Source organism: Henckelia pumila, unplaced genomic scaffold, assembly GCF_033568475.1.
Source record: "Henckelia pumila isolate YLH828 unplaced genomic scaffold, ASM3356847v2 CTG_466, whole genome shotgun sequence".
NCBI classification, from domain to species: Eukaryota; Viridiplantae; Streptophyta; class Magnoliopsida; order Lamiales; family Gesneriaceae; genus Henckelia; species Henckelia pumila.
Window position 1 is genome coordinate 3,759,375 of NW_027331833.1, and position 20,700 is coordinate 3,780,074.

The 20,700-nt window shown below is 36.9% G+C and overlaps 2 protein-coding genes across 2 annotated transcripts; both read left to right on the forward strand.

The window, feature by feature from the left end:
- The first annotated feature begins 10,820 nt into the window (after positions 1-10,820).
- Positions 10,821-11,816, forward strand: LOC140872620 (uncharacterized). The gene is made up of 2 exons (XM_073275509.1): positions 10,821-11,109; positions 11,269-11,816. The coding sequence occupies exons 1-2, from the start codon at positions 10,821-10,823 to the stop codon at positions 11,814-11,816; spliced, it is 837 nt and encodes a 278-aa protein (XP_073131610.1).
- Positions 11,817-12,812: 996 nt separating this feature from the next.
- On the forward strand, positions 12,813-13,430 carry LOC140872621 (uncharacterized). The gene has a single exon (XM_073275510.1). The coding sequence runs from the start codon at positions 12,813-12,815 to the stop codon at positions 13,428-13,430; it is 618 nt and encodes a 205-aa protein (XP_073131611.1).
- Positions 13,431-20,700: the final 7,270 nt, after the last annotated feature.

The following is a 20,700-nucleotide window of genomic DNA, read 5'->3' on the forward strand; positions in this document are numbered from 1 at the left end:
ACCCAATTAATAGATACACCTCAAAAAATTTATCAATGACACTGTCTCACAAAAATTTTTGTACAATATTAATAGTTTGTAGGGCCGATGCCCCGAACTGATGAATATTGGTAATGAAAGAGTTAATTTTCCGGTTATCTTCAAGTTAATGTGCAAAAAAAATATATCGATATGCCTCGATAATACAAAATTTTAAAATAATCTATTTACCAAAGACCAAAACCATGTTAGCACATGCCATATCCTAATTTCTTCATGATTTTGGTATGAAATTAATGTCGTATGTGCAATTGCAGAATATACATCTATCTGTTGGTTAATGTATTGTAAGGGGCCATTCCACTCATTTGATGCATTTAATGAAAAATGTCGATCCTGCAACACAGCACGTTCAAATGTATCCCTCATATTAATTAAATTATTTCATTTTAATTTATATTGATGCAAGACATATGTTCTAGCTTTTTTGAAAATTCTATTTGTTAATTAATTTTCAAAGAAAATTAATTTTTTCTATCATAATTGATTTGACCTTGATGTACATAACTTTAGTGGACCCATGATCGCCCGCCCAAACTGCTTGGATCTTATTATATCAATATTTTATATTTATCCATCTTTATCCATAAATCAAAAAAATAATTACAATACCAATTCAAATATATATATATACACACACAATAAAATTTTAATATATATAGTAGGGAAAATTGATTTTTTTTGTCCTGAATATTTGTTACTTTACGATTTCAGTTCTTTATGTTGTTTGATTTCAGTTTTAGTCTGTTATCTTTGATTTTTTTTTTGGGTAATTTTAATATTTTTTCCAACGTGACACTGATGTGATGTCAATGAAGTGTTGATGTGGAGCTGACGTGTATAATGTCACTTAGCATTTTTTCAATGAAAAAAGAGTAAAATTACAAAAATCGAAATATGCAGGACTAAAACAAAAATATGAAAAAGACCAAAATCACAAAGTGACAAAATTATCGAACCAAAATTATAATTTTTCCAAAAAAATATGGAGAAAGTTGAAAGAAATTCAAGTTCTATTCAAAATAGTCACCATAACTAGGGTTGGGATACCGAACCAAAATACCGACTTTTTGGGATACCATACCGAAATTTTTCGATATATAGACATTTTTTTTGGTATATCGAATTTTTTTCTGGTATCTCTACGGTATCAGTATGAATTTTCCGTACCAAAATTTCGGAATTTTGATAGTGATTCTGATATGAATTTTTTTCATACTAATATTTTTTATACGGTATACCGAAAACTCACCCTTGTCCATAACTGTCTAACTCTAACCCCATTGGAAATAAGAGAAACCTTATCTAAAATGTTCGAAAGGAATCTGAGATGTTATAGAATCGTACACGAATTAATCTAGATTTAGGAAAATATTTTACATCGACGTAGTAATATAGAACAATGTAGAAGATTATAGAGTATGACAGTTTGAAATCCTCGTCTAATATAAGTTGAGATGTACCAAATCGGTTGGATATAGTTCCTGTGAGTTTCTTATATATAGACAAATACAAATTTCCCTCGAGCTAGTTTTTGGGGTTAAGTTATATTAAGTCTATTGTCTTGAACATGGTATCAGATCCACCGTTATTGTTAGACTACCCATAGTTGGGCCATCAATTAATGTCTCCACGCTACAATCATTTCATTCTCGGGCATATGAAGGGTCAATAGTTTCATTATTAGGTGTGTGGGCGTGTGTTGAGATGTCTCGCATCGATTGGATAGAATTCATGAGAGTTTCTTATATAAGACGAAAACAACTATCTCCCGTTGAGTAGCCCAAAAATTGGGTCAGCCGTTAATGTATCCATACTCCAGATATTTATTCCTAGGCGTGAGAGGGCTTGTTAGTTGGTAATTTTCCCATATCGGAATGGATAGAATTCCTGAGATTTTCATATATAGATAAAGACAACTCTCTCCCTTGACTCAACCCCAAAAGCTAGCTCAAATTAAACTCAACCCCAAAATCTAATTCAAAAGGGGAGAGTTGTCTTTGTTTATACAAGAAACTCCCATGAACTCAATCTAATCGATGTGAAATATCTCAACAATATATATCTTTTAGAATTTTCTACCAACTCAATATATCTCGTGGTTATTTTGTCTTTATTTATAATTATTTATTCTAATCTATGATGGATAAAATTAATTATGATAAATCCAATATTATAAATACAATAAAACCCTATATTTTATGTTTTATATCAAAGTGAAATAAAATATTTAGTTCTTTTTTTTTTTCTTTTAATCAATGTTTGTTGATGTTCCAAAAGTATCTTTCCGAATTCTTGGAGAGAAAGATGCATATTGGGTTGACTTATAGTGTGACTTGTAAGAAATATTGGATCATATCGGATTTATTCGTTCTCTCCGATCGAGGTATCGTCTGTTTCGCCCAAGAAATCAAAATGGAATCATCAAAAAATTAGAGCGTGAACTACAATTAGATCCATCGTTTGTGGGGATTCATAGTACTATTATCATGTTAGAATAATTTATGGTTGAGTTTGGGGACTAAAAAAACTGAAATATCCCAGCTCTATTTATAAAAAAACGATCGATCTTAGCAATCTGTATTCAGGTTAAGTAACATAAATATGCTTATGATTTCATTCTCTCACAAATTTTCCAAGTTGTTATAGTAGTATCTTTTACTATTTATTAAGTGTAGGCATATTATAATAACTAACTTGGTGTCATGATCTATTTATCAATATATCCAAAATACCATTCTTTTTAATTTTTTTTCTCCATGTTTTTTACTCACTATCCCAACATCTTCAATAACTCTCTTTGCCAATTCCAGTTCCCCCCCCCCCCTTTTTTTTTTTTTCTAATTAACCTAACCCGTTAAGCATCAAAATTCATATATATTGTAGTCATTATTTTACACACGCAAATGCATGTGCACCGTTGCTAGTATATATTTATTTCTCCATGATACTCGGATCCAAATATCAACACATAGTAATTTATTTTATCATTTCGAAAAAATTCGAAAAAAAATGAAAATAACTTATTTATTTTTATTTTTGTTGGAATTTTTTTATTCTTTTAAAAAGGAATAATCATTAGTTTAATATCGCCTCATCCGATATATGGAATCCCATCATAATAATTATTGTATATGGCCCATCGGTAAGTTGTTTTATCATTTGCATGTGAGAAAAAGAAAATATCTGGCCCTATAAACAGTTGTTTATTATATATTTTCAATTAATTAAACCAGAATTAATATTGATGCATTAGTCTTTCTCCATAAAACATGCATGGATTTAATTGTCATGTAGTGCCTCGGATTTCCATATTAAATGCTGGTGTTTCCCAAATTAAAGTTCATTGACTGATTATTTTTTCTCACAATGTATGTATTTGAAGCCAAAATGACTTGTATAATAATATTTTGAAAACAAAATAAGTAAAACTCAAAATTTTAATACAGTAGATACATATATATATGTATGATGTATATGTGTTAATTTCATATCAAATCTTAGGTTATGGTATTCAACTGGAGTATCACAAGCTTGGATGGGGAAAAAATAGCTATGCATGATATACAAGAGATTGATAAAGGGGCATATGGAAGATACAATGGTATAGTAATACTCTAGGCAGTGTTTGATAGCCTGGATTAGCTAAGGATTAGCTTGCTATCTAACGTTTGATTGCATTTTTCACGGAAAGCGCTTATACAAAGGGCCCGGTACAAAGGCACTGTAGCGACTGGAAAAGACGGTACTACTGTCAAGGCCTACTTTGTGGTATTGTTAAGCCCAAAGGCTGCGCTTGGTACATTTGATAAGATTATTAGTGTAAGGATAAAATGTGGGATAAATATATTTTCTATAATGATTTTCGTAAATTAAAATAAAATCAATTTTTTGTTTGGTTGGTTTTTTATGTTTAGGATTAATAGTTGGACAATAGATTGATTCCCAAAATGCCCTCGCTACTCTGCAAATACGTATAAAATGTCAGAAAGACCTAGTAACCATCTCCGATCCCTTCTCCTCCACTTCTCTTTCACAAATCCATGAGCATACCATCTCCGATCCCTTCTCCTCCATTTCCCAGTTCATATTTTTTGAAATTGAATTGATATTCGTTTAAAAAATTCTCAGCTCCGTCAAAATCTTTGTTCCCAGATCTGCTGCCAAGGAGATGGTATGGAGTTTTCTTCAAATTCTTAACAAAACTTTGAACACTGTAAACAAAGTAATTGGCCTATCATGTTTTCATTTATTCGCAAACGAAGGAGAAGAAAACTTAGCATATATTTAAAAAAATTCAATGGAGAAAAAAATCTGTTGGTGGACAATTATTGAAACAAAAGTGATTGATAGAAAAAAAAAATTCGGCAGACGAAAAGAAGAAGAAATGGATGCAATAAACTTGAGAAACGGTCCAAACCTTATCTTCAACCAACCCTTCTCTACCTGCAGAGATCCAGAAATCTCCATTAATACTCGTCAATGTTTGGCGCACAATAAGAAAAATACTGAGCTTATATCGAAGGAGAAAAAAAAATGAAAATAAAAAATGGAACAATGTAACAGATTTCATACCTCTGGTACCTTCGAGTACGAATGCGGCAGAAAGGTGAGAATGGAACATTTACCATGGAGTCTCCGTCGGGTTACACGAAAAAAGGGGGGAGAATAGATGCTAGGGCGAAGGGCATAAATGTCCAACGTCCCATTAATCGAAGCTACTGTAGCAGTTAGGATAAGAATACCTTGCTTCCCCCTAGGATTGTAATCAGCCCTTTTTTCCCAAGAAGTTGGCCTCTAATCACGGGCCGGTGGGTTACATGGAAAAGCTTAAAAAACGAACCAAACGGTGGATTATTGACTAATCCAGTCCTTATCCATGCTACCAAACGCAGCCAAAGTGTACAGTGTCATGGACTAGGGACTTTTTTACCTTGCTACCCTTTGCCGTAAACTGTCTTTGCTCCGCCACTCGTTCTTCTCCTCCATTTTGGTCCCGCTTTGAATTTTACCATTTCAATCAACCAAGCCAATCATTTTACCCTTTTTCAAACCCAATTTTAAAATACAGAAGACTGGATTCTCAACTTTGATGTTTCAACCGAGCCAATCAATTTGCTTTTTTTTCATAACCAAATTTAAAACCCAGAAGGCTAGATTCTCAACTTTAATGCTTCAACCGAGCCGGTGTATGCACCGAATTTCTTCAAATATACGAGAAAAATGGGAGAACAAAGGTAGTAGTGTAGTCGCGATCTCAGATTTCAAACAAAAAGACGAAGAAATATTTTGGTTCGTAGATGCTCGACGAGAAGGAAAAATACGTACCGGTTCTTCACCACCAGATCTAGAACCTATGTTTCGAGATGGATTCTTCGTCACGGCCCAGATCTAAGATTTTGTACAATGTTCCCGAAGCTTTGATTTTCTTAGATTGAAGATGCAAGTGCAAGACATAGATAGACATGGGTTCTTTGATGATGGCCGATGGGTAAAGGTGGTGAGGTTAGCAAGGGTAAAATTATCCCAAAAAATACGAGCACACTTTTATCCCCACATAAAAAAATACTACCAAACAACTAATAAATTTATCATTACTAAAAATTATCCTTATTTAATCCTAACTAATAGATACACATTGTTAATCTCATCACAACTATCAAACGCAAAAAAGAGACTAATTCGAGGAGTATTGTAGGTTGTAAAATAGACAATGTTAGTCGCAAGTACCAATTAAAGGTTTTTTATTTTCTTGGAAGCATGTGTTACTGGTTTTGTTAATGTTTGTTGGGAATTGTTTCTCTAGATGGAAGTCACATGAAAAAGTAAATAATGTATATTGATAACATGTACAAGGATGGTAATTGATAGGTTACACCTAAAAATTCAACTGGGCCTGAGCCCAATCATGAAGGTCCACTCCAAATATTTTTGAGGCTCAAGCTTATTTAAATATTATATATATTTAATTCAAGCAGGCCTTGAATTCTACAAAAGCCCATAAGAGGCTCAAGCTCATGAAACTCTTTGAATATCTATAAATAGCTCAAATCACCTCATTATTAAGGTACACACTTTCTTAAGCACTATATCGCTCTACTCTCGATTATTATTCCTTGAGTAATAACTGACTTGAGCGTCGGAGTGCCTTCGCCGGGAACCACCCTCCCGGCTCCTCTGACTTTGTTTTGTGACGTAGGAACAACCCACTGAAGATCTCCCAAGGGAACGTACAAGGACTTATTGATACTACGGACTTTGCGGAAGCAACGTGTCGAATACAAGTGATTTTTGGCTACATCAGCTTGGCGCCGTCCATGGAAAATTGTTCTTTACGTCATTGATAGCACATATTACTTCAAAAATTTATCAAGGAAATAATAACAATGGAAACGCACCACCAAGCATTACTCTCACCCATGAAGCCTTGACTGCACTAATGGAAAACACAGTAGCACTCGAGCAAAAGATGCAGTTGCTCAGTACCTAGAAACCCGTAAGCGCAAAAGTGGCAAGAAAAAGGCTCAGACTGAAAGCTCATCATCTCTTGACCATAATAACGAAGACACAAATAAAGATAATTCTAAAGTGAATGATAAAGATCAAGGGGAGACCAAGAAAAATACTACTCAAAAAGACGGTGAAGCAAGTGTTCACACAGTTCATGACACCTCTGGCGAAAACAAAACCACTAATCCAACCCGGAAGGATGGATCTCGCACACATGTAACTGGACAGAATTCGTCAGCAATTTTGCCATCATGTCGAAGCCCCTTCACTGATGACATCCTATCTGAAGCATTACCAAAGGGGGTCAAAATCCCCAGCTTACCTGAGTTCGATGGAACGAGTGACCCCCAAGATCATATTGACAAATTCTACGCAAAAGCGGATTTGTATGATATCACAGATGCTGCATATTGTAAAATTTTTCAAACAACATTATCAGGAAGAGCACTCACATGGTTCAATAAGTTACCCTCTGGATCTATTGCCAATTTGGAGCAACTTACTAACTATTTCATCCAGCAATTCTCAATTAACAAGAAATACCCAAAAACAACAGCGTATCTGTTCACAATCATTCAGAAGGAAGGGGAAAGTTTGAGGGACTATGTTCGGCGATTTACTCACGCGGTTCACGAAGTATTACACGTGAATCATGATTTGTTAGCTGGAATAATGTAGAAAAACTTGCGCCATCGAAAGTTCAAAGAATCAATAGCAGGAAGACCGCCCAAAAACCTAGAGGAATTACTGGAAAGAGCTGAGAAATACGGGTTGAAGAATCTGTAGAGCCACACTACTTGAATAAAAGAAAGAGAGAAGAAGATAAAAAAGATACTAGAAAACAAGACGAGAAGCGAACAGCACAGAGCCCCCGCCTCCAGAATATACCCCTCAATGCACGTCTAACCGATATACTGGTAGTGTAACGCCCAGAATTTTCTTAGGTGATTTCGCATGCATAACTAGGAAATAATTAAAGTAAAAATTTTAATAAATGGGTTAAATGACTTTATGTGAATTATGTGATTCTATGTGCATGATTTAAATATTATTTTAAGCATTTAACCCGCAATTATGCCATTTATGGAATTGTTAAAAATATTAGTTTTTTTATCGCGTAGATGGGACCGTGGATGAACGAGATGATATATTTTCACTCAAAATATTTTATGAGGATTTTATGAGCTTTAAAATATTATTTTTAAGGTATTATTTTCAGAAAATAATAGTTTATGTATATATATATATTTATGGAGCAAATTTTCACTAAATTAAGTAATTTTAAAGGCTTTTAAGGAGTTTTAAAATTCCTTTAAAATTATATTACGAAAATTATCTGAAATTAGTTAATTTTAAGAGTTTTATTTTTATATTATTGTGATATATTATCTACCCAATAAGTCTAGATAATTAAGATAATCTCAAAATTTTTATATCTAAACTTATTTATTCATCTCATTCACGTTTAATCACCCTAGCCGCCATCTCCTTCTTCTCCATCATTTTCACCAGAAAACTCACATCACACACAAGCAATTTGAAGATTTATTTGAAGTTTTGAAGTCCGTTCGTCCCGGAGATCGTCGTACGCGTCGTAATCGAGTTTTGATTCAAAAATCAACCAAGGCACGTTTAAATTCTCTCTTTTGGCGACCATTCAAGTTTTATATTCTTATTTGATCATGAAAACGTTATGCTAATGTTCTATGATGTGTTTGCATGAAAGTTATGCATAGTTTGTTGAACAATCCACACTTTGATCCACTTTTCATGAAATTTCTTCACGTTTTCTGCCATGGAATCGTTCTGGACTGCTGGCTCATGGTTCTAAGTTGTGTTGGGGTCCTTGCGGTTGGTCTAGATGGTTGCATGTGGGTGGAATAGGCCAGGGCCGAAGCCCTCTTCATTGTTTTGTGCACAGGTTGCAGGTTTAGGGTTCTGAGGAAAGGGGGTTCGTTCTCCTTCCTCAGGCCATGGATTTGTGCGTGGTTTATTGGGTTAGAACTGTATGGATGTTTTCTAGGTCTAGGAAGTGGTTTCATGGTCATTGATGGTCTTAGAAAGCCGCACGATGGAAAACGCCGCAACTGCTTGCGTCTGCGCGTGAGCTGCAGATGGGCAAGATTCCAAAGCTTCGTTCTCACTCCATGGTCAATGGTTTGGTCTGGTTTTTGACTTGTTAGAAACTTCTGGGAGTGGGCTAGACTTGGGTGGTGGTACTTTGGTCATTGGCGGCCGGAGTTGGCCGGCCAAATGCCGGAATTAGATGCTGCTCGCGGCGGCAGCTTGGGAAGAAAGGGGGGATCGGGTTCTAGGTTTTAGGGTAGATCCGGGTCAGGTCTGGGGCCTGGGTCGGGTCGGTTATGTTGTGGGTCATGTCAGATTGGTCCGAGTCTGGGTTAGGTGGTCCGGGCTTGGGTATTTTTATTTTTAAGTATTTAATGATTTATTGTGTTTTTGGGCTAAATTAATTAGTTATAAAATTATTTGGGCCTCCAAATAATTTTATTTGGGCCTCAAATATTTTATTTAAGTTAGCCAATGATTTTTATGGGCTCGTGGGCCCATAGGAATTTTTTGGCCAGTCTTTGAATTTTTGAGTCAGTCTAAAAGTTAATGGGCTCAAGTCTAAGGAGTCAGCAGCCTAAACCAATCCATGAAAATTATGCATGGTCCGTAAATATATATTTAATTATTGCATGAATATTTTAAGTATGAAAAAGTATTGTTTTTACATTTATTACTAAATAATTAAATATATATTTGCGGGAAATATTTTATGAAAATAAGTTCATGAAAAATTTTATGTATGTGCATGATGCTATATGTATATGTGTGATGCTGGGCAATGAAAAATATTTTAAGGGAGTTGAAGTGGGTGTGTGACAACCTACGGGATTGGAGATAGGATGCCTAGGCCCGGAGACCTTTCCATATGACACGAGACTGTAGGTCGGGATACTGGGGCCCGATTGCCTTTCCATACGATTATGATTATGTTGCCTACGGATCCGGGGTCAGCCTGATGAAGGGGCCAAGAGGTGGGGATCCCACCTCCACGTACGCTGGTTTTAGATTGATCAATCGACATGACACGTCACACAGTATGAATATAACCTTCAGATTTTTAAATGATGATATGCCCTTACTATGATGCATGATAATTTATGTATGAGTATGTATGCTATGTTATGTGATAATCATGATATATGAAGTATAAAGACGTGCATGGTTATATATATATTATTTATTATGTATTTTGCATGTATTATATGTTGCATCATTTTTATTCATGTTGTTATTATGAGATAGAACGTGTTGAGCCTCTAGGCTCACTAGACTTAAATGGTGCAGGTGAGCAAGAATATGATTTAGAAAATGTAGCCCCGAATGGCGGTGAAGACGTATGAGCCTCCCGACAGCCGGCTAGCCCGTGACCATCGCTCTAGTCATGTTTTCAGTGAATTGAATATTATTATGTTTTTCGCACATGTTTTATGATTTAATTAAGGGTTTATGGATTTTAGGTGAGAATTTTTATTAAGAGGTTGATGATGATTTTATTGCATGGGTTATACTTATTTTATTTTCATGCAAATTCTTATTATGGTTTTTTTTTATTTGGAATATTTTTATGGGAAATTGTTTATGTTTATAATTATTTTAGAAAGTAATTATTTAATATATATATTTACACGTTTCAAGTATATATATATTATATTAAGTATTAGTTATTTATTTATTCATTTATGGATGGATAGTTTTTAAATATATTTTATATTAAATATTTAGTTATTTATTTGTAAAATAAAAAAATTAGTAGTAGTAGGATCGAGTTGTTTCAGGTAGTGGCTGAAAAACAAGGATTGTTGCATCCCCCTCGCCCAATGCAGAATAATCCAAAGCGCCAACGTTCGGACAAGTACTGTCATTTTCATAAAGATAAAGGTCATACTACAGAAGATTGCTTCAGTTTGCGAGCAGAAATTGAAAAACTCATAAAGCGTGGACATTTGGAGAATTTTGTGGACAAGTCCCGCGGTGAGAAGCGAGATGACAGACGTCGGGACGAACAACCAAAACGTGACTATCAAAAGCAGAATGATGAAACTGGGAAACAACATGAACGAGCTGATGAAAATTTTCCCACTGGAGGAATAATCGCCGTAATCACTGGGGGGCCTGCTTGTGGTGACTCAAACAATGCAAGAAAAGCCCTTCTGCGGGCAGCAAAATGAACCAATAATTTGTCTAGTCCTACTCCCTTTTCAATGTATGAAATTGGAACTATCCACGATGGATTATCATTCAGCGACAAAGATCTGGAGAACCCTCGGGGTGCCCATAATGATGCTTTAATCATCTCAGCCACAATCTCCAATTTTTGGGTAAAGAAAATTCTAGTGGATTCAAGAATTTCGGCCGACATAATTTTTCATGATGCATTCGTCAAGTTGGGTATTAGTAATGCACAGTTAACTCCAGTCAACACTCCACTAGTCAGATTTTCCGGAGAAATAGTTGAAGCTTTGGGCGAAGTAACGCTTCCTCTTTCCTTGGGTTCTTACCCCAAACGGTCTACTAAGATGGTGAAATTCCTTGTAGTAAAGTCTTCATCTGCATACAATGTGATATTGGGATGACCAAGTCTCAATATATTCCAAGCCATCGGATCGACATATCATATGAAGCTGAAGTTTCTGACTCCAGGATGAGTAGGAGAAACTATTGGTGACCGTCGTCTAGCTAGAGAATGTCATGCGGTGACATTACGGGCTTCATCAGGAAATCGTAAAAGACAGGTTTGTAGTGAGGAAAGAGCACCGAAACCTGGAAAAATTTTACGTGAAAACGGAATACATTTGGTGGATGAGGAAGTCGAGAGAAAAGAAAGAATAACAGCAACCGAAACTCTAAAGCACATAAAAATTGTTCCAAATGATCCCAAGAAACCCCTGAAGATCGGGACCAAATTAACTCCTGAGTTGGAAGAGAAGTTGAAAAATTTCCCCGGTCTCAACTTGGATGTATTTTCCTGGGGTGATGAGCCTCTAACCGGAATACCTCATGAATATGCATTCCATCACCTCCGTGTTGATCCGAAAATGAGACCAGTGAAACAAAAGAAAAGAGCATTTGGCCCAGAAAAAAATCGACATATAGCTGCTGAAGTGGAAAAACTCTTAGCGGCAAAGTACATCAGGCCAGTTTCATACCCAGATTGGCTTGCAAATGTTGTCTTAGTACCAAAACCTGGAGGAAAATGACGTTTGTGCATAGATTTCACTGATCTCAACAAAGCATGTCCCAAAAATCCATTTTCACTCCCACAAATTGATTTATTAGTCGATTCGACAGCAGGATGCGAATTGCTTACTTTTCTTGATGCATATCAAGGATACAATCAGATCGGCTTAGCGCCAGAAGACCAGGAAAAATCAAGTTTCATCACTGATTGGGGAATTTATTGTTATGATGTTATGCCGTTTGGATTGAAGAATGCTGGAGCTACCTATCAACGTCTGGTAAATACCATGTTCGAACACTTGATCTGACGTAACATGGAAGTTTATATAGATGACATGCTCGTCAAAAGTACCCAAGCGTCTAATCACTTGGAAGATCTTGAGGAATGCTTCAGTATACTCAAAAAATACAGGATGAAACTTACTCCGGATAAATGCACTTTCGGTGTACGAGGAGGCAAATTCCTTGGTTACATGGTGTCAGAATGAGGAATAGAGGCAAACCCTGAAAAAATCAAAGCAATTTTGAATATGAATCCCCTGAAAAGTGTGAAAGGCATTCAAGAATTGACAGGACGTTTGGCCGTCCTCAACCAATTTATCTCAAGATCTGCAGATAAGGGTTTACCATTTTTCAAAATGCTGAGGAGTGGGAAAGGTTTTTGATGGACAGAAGAGTGTCAGCAAGCATTTGACGAGTTAAAAGTGCATCTGACCTCTCCACTGTTGTTGGTAAAACCAAACGAAGGTGACACCCTGTTAATTTATCTAGCAATATCTGCGGAAGCGGTAAGTGCAGTATTGGTATCTGAAGTAGGACGTGAGCACAAACCAATTTATTATATCGGTCGAACTTTACACGGAGCAGAATTAATATATACACAGATCGAGAAACTGGCATTGGCTTTGGTAACTGCAGCGAGAAAACTACGTCCTTACTTTCAATCTCATCCAATAATTGTACTCACCAATCATCCTCTCAAACAAATTATCTCGAGTCCTGAAGCATCAGGAAGAATGGTTAAGTGGGCTGTTGAGTTGAGCCAATATGGAATTGAATATCGCCCGCATCCAGCAATTAAAGCACATATTCTAGCTGATTTTCTAGTAGAGATGGCAGTAACTCAAGAAGAAAGCTCCACCCCGACATGGGTGGTTTATGTCGACGGGTCATCAACCTTTACGGGAAGCGGGGCAGGTATAGTCGTGGAGAGCCCATATGGAGATAAATTTCAATACGCCGTCAAATTTCTTTTCCCTGCAACAAATAATGAGGCACAATATGAAGCTTTCATCATGGGAATTAAATTGGCCTTATCGGTCGGAGCAAAAAGACTGACGATACATAGTAACTCCCAACTTATCGTCAGCCAGATTAATGGAAATTACGAAGCAAAGGAAGATAAAATGCTTGAATACCTCACTCAAGTGAATGAGCTTCTCTCGCGTTTAGACAGCTACGATGTAAAGCAGATACCTAGAGTGGAAAATGAGTCAGCAGATCGTCTCGCCAAGTTAGCAAGCTCCTTGACCAACATTGATAATAGGAAAATTACATTCCTAACATATGACAAGGAAAAAACTGATGGAAGTGATGTTACCATCTTTTGTGCTGACAGCGAACAACCTACTTGAGAAGATGAAATAATCGACTATTTGATGCGGGGTAACCTATCTGCTAACCAAGTCGAAGCTCAAAAACTTAGAGTGAGAGCTGCTCGGTTCACAATCATTGACGGAGAACTGTACAAAAGAGGTTTCCCTTTACCTTACCTAAAGTTTCTAACGCCAGCTAAGGCAAAATATGTGCTCCGTGAAATTCATGAAGGAATATGTGGAAATCACTTAACTGGCAGAGCTCTTGCAGGGAAAGCATTACGCCAAGGATACTTCTGGCCAACGATGAAGCAAGACGCTATTGAGTTAGTGAAACATTGTCACGCATGTCAAGAGCATGCTAACTTCCATCACCATCCGGCTACAATCTTGCAGCCCCTAGAAAGTCCTTTACCGTTTGCTCAGTGGGGAATGGATTTGGTAGGTCCTTTTCCTCCTGCTACCGGACAAAGAAAATTTCTGATAGTTGCTGTGGATTATTTCACCAAATGGGTCGAAGCTGAACCATTGGCCAAAATATCTGAAAGAGACATAATAATTTTTTTATGGAAGAATATAGTATGCAGATTTGGCATTCCTCAAACCTTAGTTTCGGACAATGGAACTCAATTATCTGGAGCGAAGATAAAAGATTGGTGCAAAGGACTCTCCATCAAGCAGTTCTTCACTTTTATTGGGAATCCTCAAGACAATGGGCAAACCGAGGTCACCAACCGGACCATTCTACAGCACCTCAAAACACGCCTAGGCAATGCCAAAGATAAATTGGTAGATGAGTTGGCAAGTGTTCTATGGGCATATCAAACCACTCCACGCTCTTCAACTGGAGAATCTCCTTTCAACCTGGCCTATGGAGCAGAAGCTGTGGCTCCTGTCAAAATTGGAGAGCAATCATGGAGAGTGAAACAATACACTTCATCTGGGAATGACCAAGCCCTCCGAATTTCATTAGACTTGGTGGACAAACTGAGAGATAAAGCTTCGACACGAGCTGAGAGATATCGAGCTTGTATGACTAAAACATGCAATGACAGAGTCAAACCAAGATCTTTTCAAGTAGAAGACCTGGTTTTGAGAAAATCTGACATCTTGAAGTTTGTGGGTAAATTGGACCCAAAGTGGGAAGGCCCGTACAAAGTAATTGAGATTGTGAAGATGTGAACATATCGCCTCCAATATTCAGATGTAAGAATACTTTCCAGACCTTGGAACGTGGCCAACCTGAAGAAGTTTTATGCATAAACTGCAACTCTCGCCAATAAAAGGCTAAATTTATCTTTTTTGTTATTAGCATATTTTCTTTATGTTTGTCTATTACAATTTTGTGATGCAGTTTCAACTAATTTGATTATTTTGTTATACAAGCAGATTACTTTGTCGAAAGAATATCATATCTCATCTCCTATATTAACGCTTACTTACGACATAAATGTCATAGACCCTAGCAATCATAAAAAATTTCCAACAATAAGAGGCTTGACCAGCCCCATGGGACATTTGAATTTATGATGTTGTAAGAGGTCAGGACGACATAATAATATTATAAGTCCCGGGATAACTCACCACACACTAAGTGGGTTTAGGAATTCCCCATGAGACAAAATCTTGGGAGACTGATCCCCTCCCAAGTACTCCAATATTAAAGTGATAGTATTTTATCCATCAAGAAAGTATGCAATAGCAACTTCAAAATACAAAGAGATATGATAACCGACAAAATTTAATATATAAAAAAGGGGAAATAATTGTTTTTCCTTTGTTCCTCTACCAACTTCTTACGCGCTCAAAAAGAGAAAACAAAATCTAAGACGTCAAAGTCTTTATTACAAATAAAAAATATTGCCCAAAAGTGGCAAGAAATAATAAACTAAACTGCTCCACGGCTCCAAAGAGTACTCTCCATGTAGCTTCGACACACACCCGTCGTTATTGGTTATATAAGCTAAAAATTAGAACGCAAAGCTTCAATCATCTCCTCATCACCCAGACCTCTCAATAAATATCCTAAGGGAGGATCCGAGTCATTCTCAACTCTTGCAGTACTAGGCTCCGGAATTTTAGGGTGAATCAACATAATAATTTCCTCCGGAGCTAGTTTAGTATCCCGTAGTTCTTTGCAACAATCCACGACAACTTCATCATGAATAACAATCGCTCGCTGAATCACTTCATCCCTAAAAGCTGTGAACTCTTGATAGCCTTCAATCGCTTTTTCTCCGGTACTTCGCAAAAGACTCTTGCCTACTATCGAGTTGAGAAAGTTCTCTCCGGTCTCCGATTCATGGGAATATTTCCCCTTAAGTTGCTCCATATCCTTGCACAATGCATCGTACTTTTTGGATTTTTCTTCAAGCTCCTTTTGTGACTTGAGAAAATCATCTCGAGCCTTAGTGTTTTCCTCGCCAAGTCTTTTGCACTCACCCCTTAAGGACGTCAGCTCGTCATCAAATTTTTTCCCGGAATTTCAAGACCTCTCTTCTCGAAATTGAAAAGTGTGAGCAAGAGATAAAATCTGTAAAAACCCATAGATAAAGAAAATTATTTGTTACGTAAATATCGTACTAAAAAACAACAAGCAAGTAATGATATACCTGGAAGGCAGACGAAGCAAGAAACCGAGTCAACACATCGGTAGGTTGTGGCAGTAGATGCAACCTATCATGATCTCCAATCAGGTCCGCTCCCGTTCTCCAACCAATTTCTGGATCTTGCAAATCCCAAAAAGATCCAGCATTATTTTTATGGTTCACTCCTTCCATGAACAGTGGTGACCCTCAAAAGCTTCCAGATCAACTACTCGTTCGTTGTCATATTTTTTCTTTGGATATCTTGGATTTTCAACCTTTTTACTGCGTGCATCGATGTCGGGTACAACTGCAACATCTTTTCTTTTGCCACTAGTTTTTTTGTCATGCACATCGGATCTTTTGGATGGTGGGCCAGAACGGTGAGCATGATTTGAAGGCGTGGGAGACTTCTTCCTCCGGGGAAGCTCTTGAGAACCAACGATAGCTCGCTCCTTTGTTAAGTCTTTTCTTAGCATTTTTTACGCATCCTTCTCATTTTTCTCTCCGGACCTCCGCCAAACTTATTTTTTCCCCTAAAAAAAACAAGAGAGAAATAATTATGGACACATGGTCTACAATAAATTATTACCTGCCATGTCAATCTGTCCCTCCTTCGTTTATTTTTAATACGCAATCGTACGAAGGCTGCACTCACAAAATTCAAAGACCAAATTGAGTTAGTAAGTTGTGAAGAAAAAATAGTGTGATGTTGAATTTATAATAGTCATAGCTGATAGAGTTATACTGGGTCTTTACAGCTAATATTCTGGCAGGACTCTAATTCCCATCCAGTTATACTACAATCATTATTCTACCAGGATTTTAATTTCATTGCATCATAGTCCCATTACAGTTACTCCGTCGTGATATCTCTATATTTGAAGAGCTTTCGGGGGCGTTGCCCCCGAGCCCCCACGAGGTGGCTCTGCCCCCTCGACCCCCGCAACCTGACTGGGCAGGTCGATCCCCGTAATTTTTGCAGTGGAAAATAATATTTGTTCTCGGCAATTAAAGTTCTGACAATACTCCAATAAAAATTCTACTCTCGGTCCTCTCAACACACGCGACACGCCCGAGAGTGGGGGGACTATGATAGGTTACACCTAAAAATTCAACTGGGCCTGAGCCCAATCATGAAGGTTCACTCCAAATATTTTTGAGGCTCAAGCTTATTTAAATATTATATATATTTAGTTCAAGCAGACCCTAAATTTTACAGAAGCTCATAAGAGGCTCAAGCTCATAAAACTCTTTGAATATCTATAAATAGCTCAAGTAACCTCATTATTAAGGTACACACTTTCTTAATCACTATATCGCTCTACTCTCGATTATTATTTCTTGAGTAATAACTGACTTGAGCGTCGAGTGCCTTCGCCGGGAACCCTCCCGGCTCCTCTGACTTTGTTTTGTGACGTAGGAACAACCCACTGAAGATCTCCCAAGGGAACGTACAAGGACTTATTGATACTCCGGACTTTGCGGAATCAACGTGTCGAGTATAAGTGATTTTTGGCTACATCAGTAATTGTAATGTCCAATCATTCCTACAAATGATTTAGTTGTTATTTTATTATTTTATTCACAGAATTCATGCTTTTAATGTTGATTATGAAAAATATGCCAGGTAAACGTAGTTATTATTTTATTTTCTTATTAATATGAAATGTTGAATGTCTAAGCTATTGTATCAGGTCCCGATGGTATATATGAACGATGAGGTGAAAATACTAATGTAGTGAAATGTGGTACGAGTTCATAATGTGTTGGAACACTTATGATTTTGGTGTTGACAAACTAAATAGGAAAAATCATTAGGCGACAGACATTGTCCACAAATGAAATTGAAGATATCAACTGGACAAGTCAACTGAAAATAGCTAACCAATCTCTGAGCTAAAACCACGACTGTACTAGCAAATCTAACTAGATTCTGTCGTGCAGAACTAAACTGAATTATCAAGACTGGATAGCCACCGAGACTGATCAGTTAGGGAGACTGATCAGTTGACCAAACTGCGACTGAAGTCATCAGTCTACCTCATCGAATGTATAAGGTTTTCTGTACAAGACTGACACCACTGAACGAAGCAGGAGCATCAGTGTACCCTGTGTCAGAAGAAGTACGAGGTAGCAGACAAAGTCAAACCAATGATAATAATTCAAGTCAAGTTACAGTTGGAGTTGGAAGCTATATATAAATAGAAGACCAGTTGATGCCAACAAAAAACGAAAAATTTTGGATAAGAGGGAGAAAATCAGAGAGTGATCAACATCGAGTGAGATCAACAAAAGAAGCAGGATCACTCTCGCACCTCAATTGATATAGCACACACTTCATAGAATATATTTGATAAAGTGTAAGATCAATTTGTGCTAAGTTATGAAGTTTTAATATTCATGTAATCAATCAGTTGAGGTTCTGCAAACCTCCATGTAATGAATCGGTTGAGGACTGCATTCAGTCGAGGTGCTAGGAGTTCTAAGATAGGCAGTTGAGTAAGTCCTAGTGTTGGATTGGGGTGTTGAAAAGTTGTTTTAATACTCAAAGTCTTCTAGTGGATCCTTTGAAGGGATGACATAGGAGCAGTTCAGTCTCTGAACATCCATAAACAAAAATTCGAGTTCTTATATTTCATTCGTCCTTTTCCACACCAGTTTAGTCATTTTGAAACACTGTTCTAATCTGTCAGTTGACCTATTTCCTTACAATTATTCATATTTGTTGGTCAATTAATATGGACACTTGAGAAAAAAAAACAGTTCAATTTCCAACTACGACTGAACACAGTCATCAAGTTTAGCAAGTATTATTCCTAATCGATCCTATCAAGTGGTATCAGAGCGAGGTTCTTCTCGCATCTGAACATTCTTTCAAAATGACTATATACACTGAATCTCCAAAGCTTTTCTTAGAAGATTTTGAAGAATGGAGAGTAAGAACTCAATGTCACCTTGCGGCTCTTATTGAAGATTAGTGGAAAGTGATGACAGACGCCACCTTGGACATTTGCAAGTTAAAGAAGATAAAGGAATGTCCTAATGCTAAGGACATTTGGTAGAAGCTAATCTAGTTAGGTGAGGAGAATGAAGAAACTGAGCAAAACAGAAGCCAAGAGATCAAATCCAATGAAGAACTCTGCTACTCAGACAGTCTATCAAGCCATACCAATGAATAAAAAATTCCAAGCTTTATGAATTAAGCTACTGGATATTCTCAACTGAAATCACTCAAAGAAAATGAGATAATCTCTAATTTCAGTTGTGATATCTTTACACGTGATAAGAGATTTTACATGAAAAATCAGTCTTGACATACACCTCCTATGCACACACAACACAATTTTATGTTAAAATGTTTCTTGATAGACACACATACAAGTAAATCTGCAAAGATAGTCCAAGTATGGGTTTCTAAAGATTTAATCCAGTCTAGACCCAAAAAATATGGGTAGTAAAGGACATCAATTGTGTTGACAGGAAAGAGGAACTGAAGATATCAGTTTTGGTACATAGACAAAGGTCAACTAGTGATATACCAACTAATATTCAAGTTGCTCAACTACCTTGGATTGAAGACTGCTCTGTCAAGAAGACTATCATGAAGTCATCAGTTTCTCTATACAACCATCATGAGTTTAACAGCTCATTCTTACAAAGTTTGAGGGGGAATCAGATTGAGGGGGAACTGATCGAAGGGGAACTCCAGTTTTGCAGGGAAGAAAATCAGTTAAGAGGACATCAATTGGTTATTTTTATACGTTCTAAAACCAGCCATTAGAGCTTCACAAATAGATTGATACAAAGAATTGCTGGTTCCACAGAATGTTTCCTCGACATATTTAAGATATCGACCAAATACCTTATGACACTCAGTAGAGATATGAGTATTCGAAGGGGTTTGACACAGAGGAGGAAACAAATAATTGAATCAATCTCTCTTGAAGATGTTGAAGATCAGTCGAAGAGCAGAACTGAAGAGCAGTACTGAAGCTTCCAAAACTGCTGCCTGATAGTAGTGCTAAAAGATTTCAAGAAATGATTTTGCCCGAAGATGGAGTTTTCATGCTAAGGATTTTCCAACACAAAAAAGGGAAATTTTTGGAACATTTATGAGTTTGGTGTTGACAAACTACGTAGGAAAAATCATTAGACGAATAACATTGTCCACAACTGAAATTGAAGACATCAACTGGAAATAGCTAACCAGTCTTTGAGCTAAATCCACGACTGAACTAGCAAAGATAACTAGATTCATTCGTGCAGAGCTAAACTAAATTACCAAGACTGACTAGTTAGGAAAACTGATGAGTTGAACAAAATGCGATTGAAGTCATCAGTCTACCTCAGTGAATGGGATAAGATTTTTCGTACAAGACTGACACCGCCGAACGAAGCAGGAGCATCAGTGTATCTTGTGTCAAAAGAAGTACGAGGTAGCAAACAAAGTCAAACCGACGGTAATAATTCAAATCAAGTTATCGTTGGAGTTCGAATCTATAAATAGAAGATCAGTTGATGCCAACAAAAAGTGAAAAGGTGTGGATAAGAGGAAGAAAAACAGAGAGTGATCAACATCGAGTGAGATCAACAGAAGAAGCAGTATCACTCTCACACCTCATATGATATAGCACATACTACATAGAATATATTTGATCAAGTTTAAGATCAATTTGTGCTAAGTTATGGAGTTGTAATATTCATGTAATCGATCAGTTGAG

Excerpts from the sequence above, each read along its gene's own strand:
- LOC140872620 (XM_073275509.1), top strand. The coding sequence starts at position 10,821 with ATGTATGAAATTGGAACTATCCACGATGGATTATCATTCAGCGACAAA. Across the intron at positions 11,110-11,268 it reads AACGCTTCCTCTTTCCTTGG|GAGAAACTATTGGTGACCGT; the intron begins GTTCTTACCCCA and ends CAGGATGAGTAG.
- LOC140872621 (XM_073275510.1), top strand. The coding sequence starts at position 12,813 with ATGGTTAAGTGGGCTGTTGAGTTGAGCCAATATGGAATTGAATATCGC.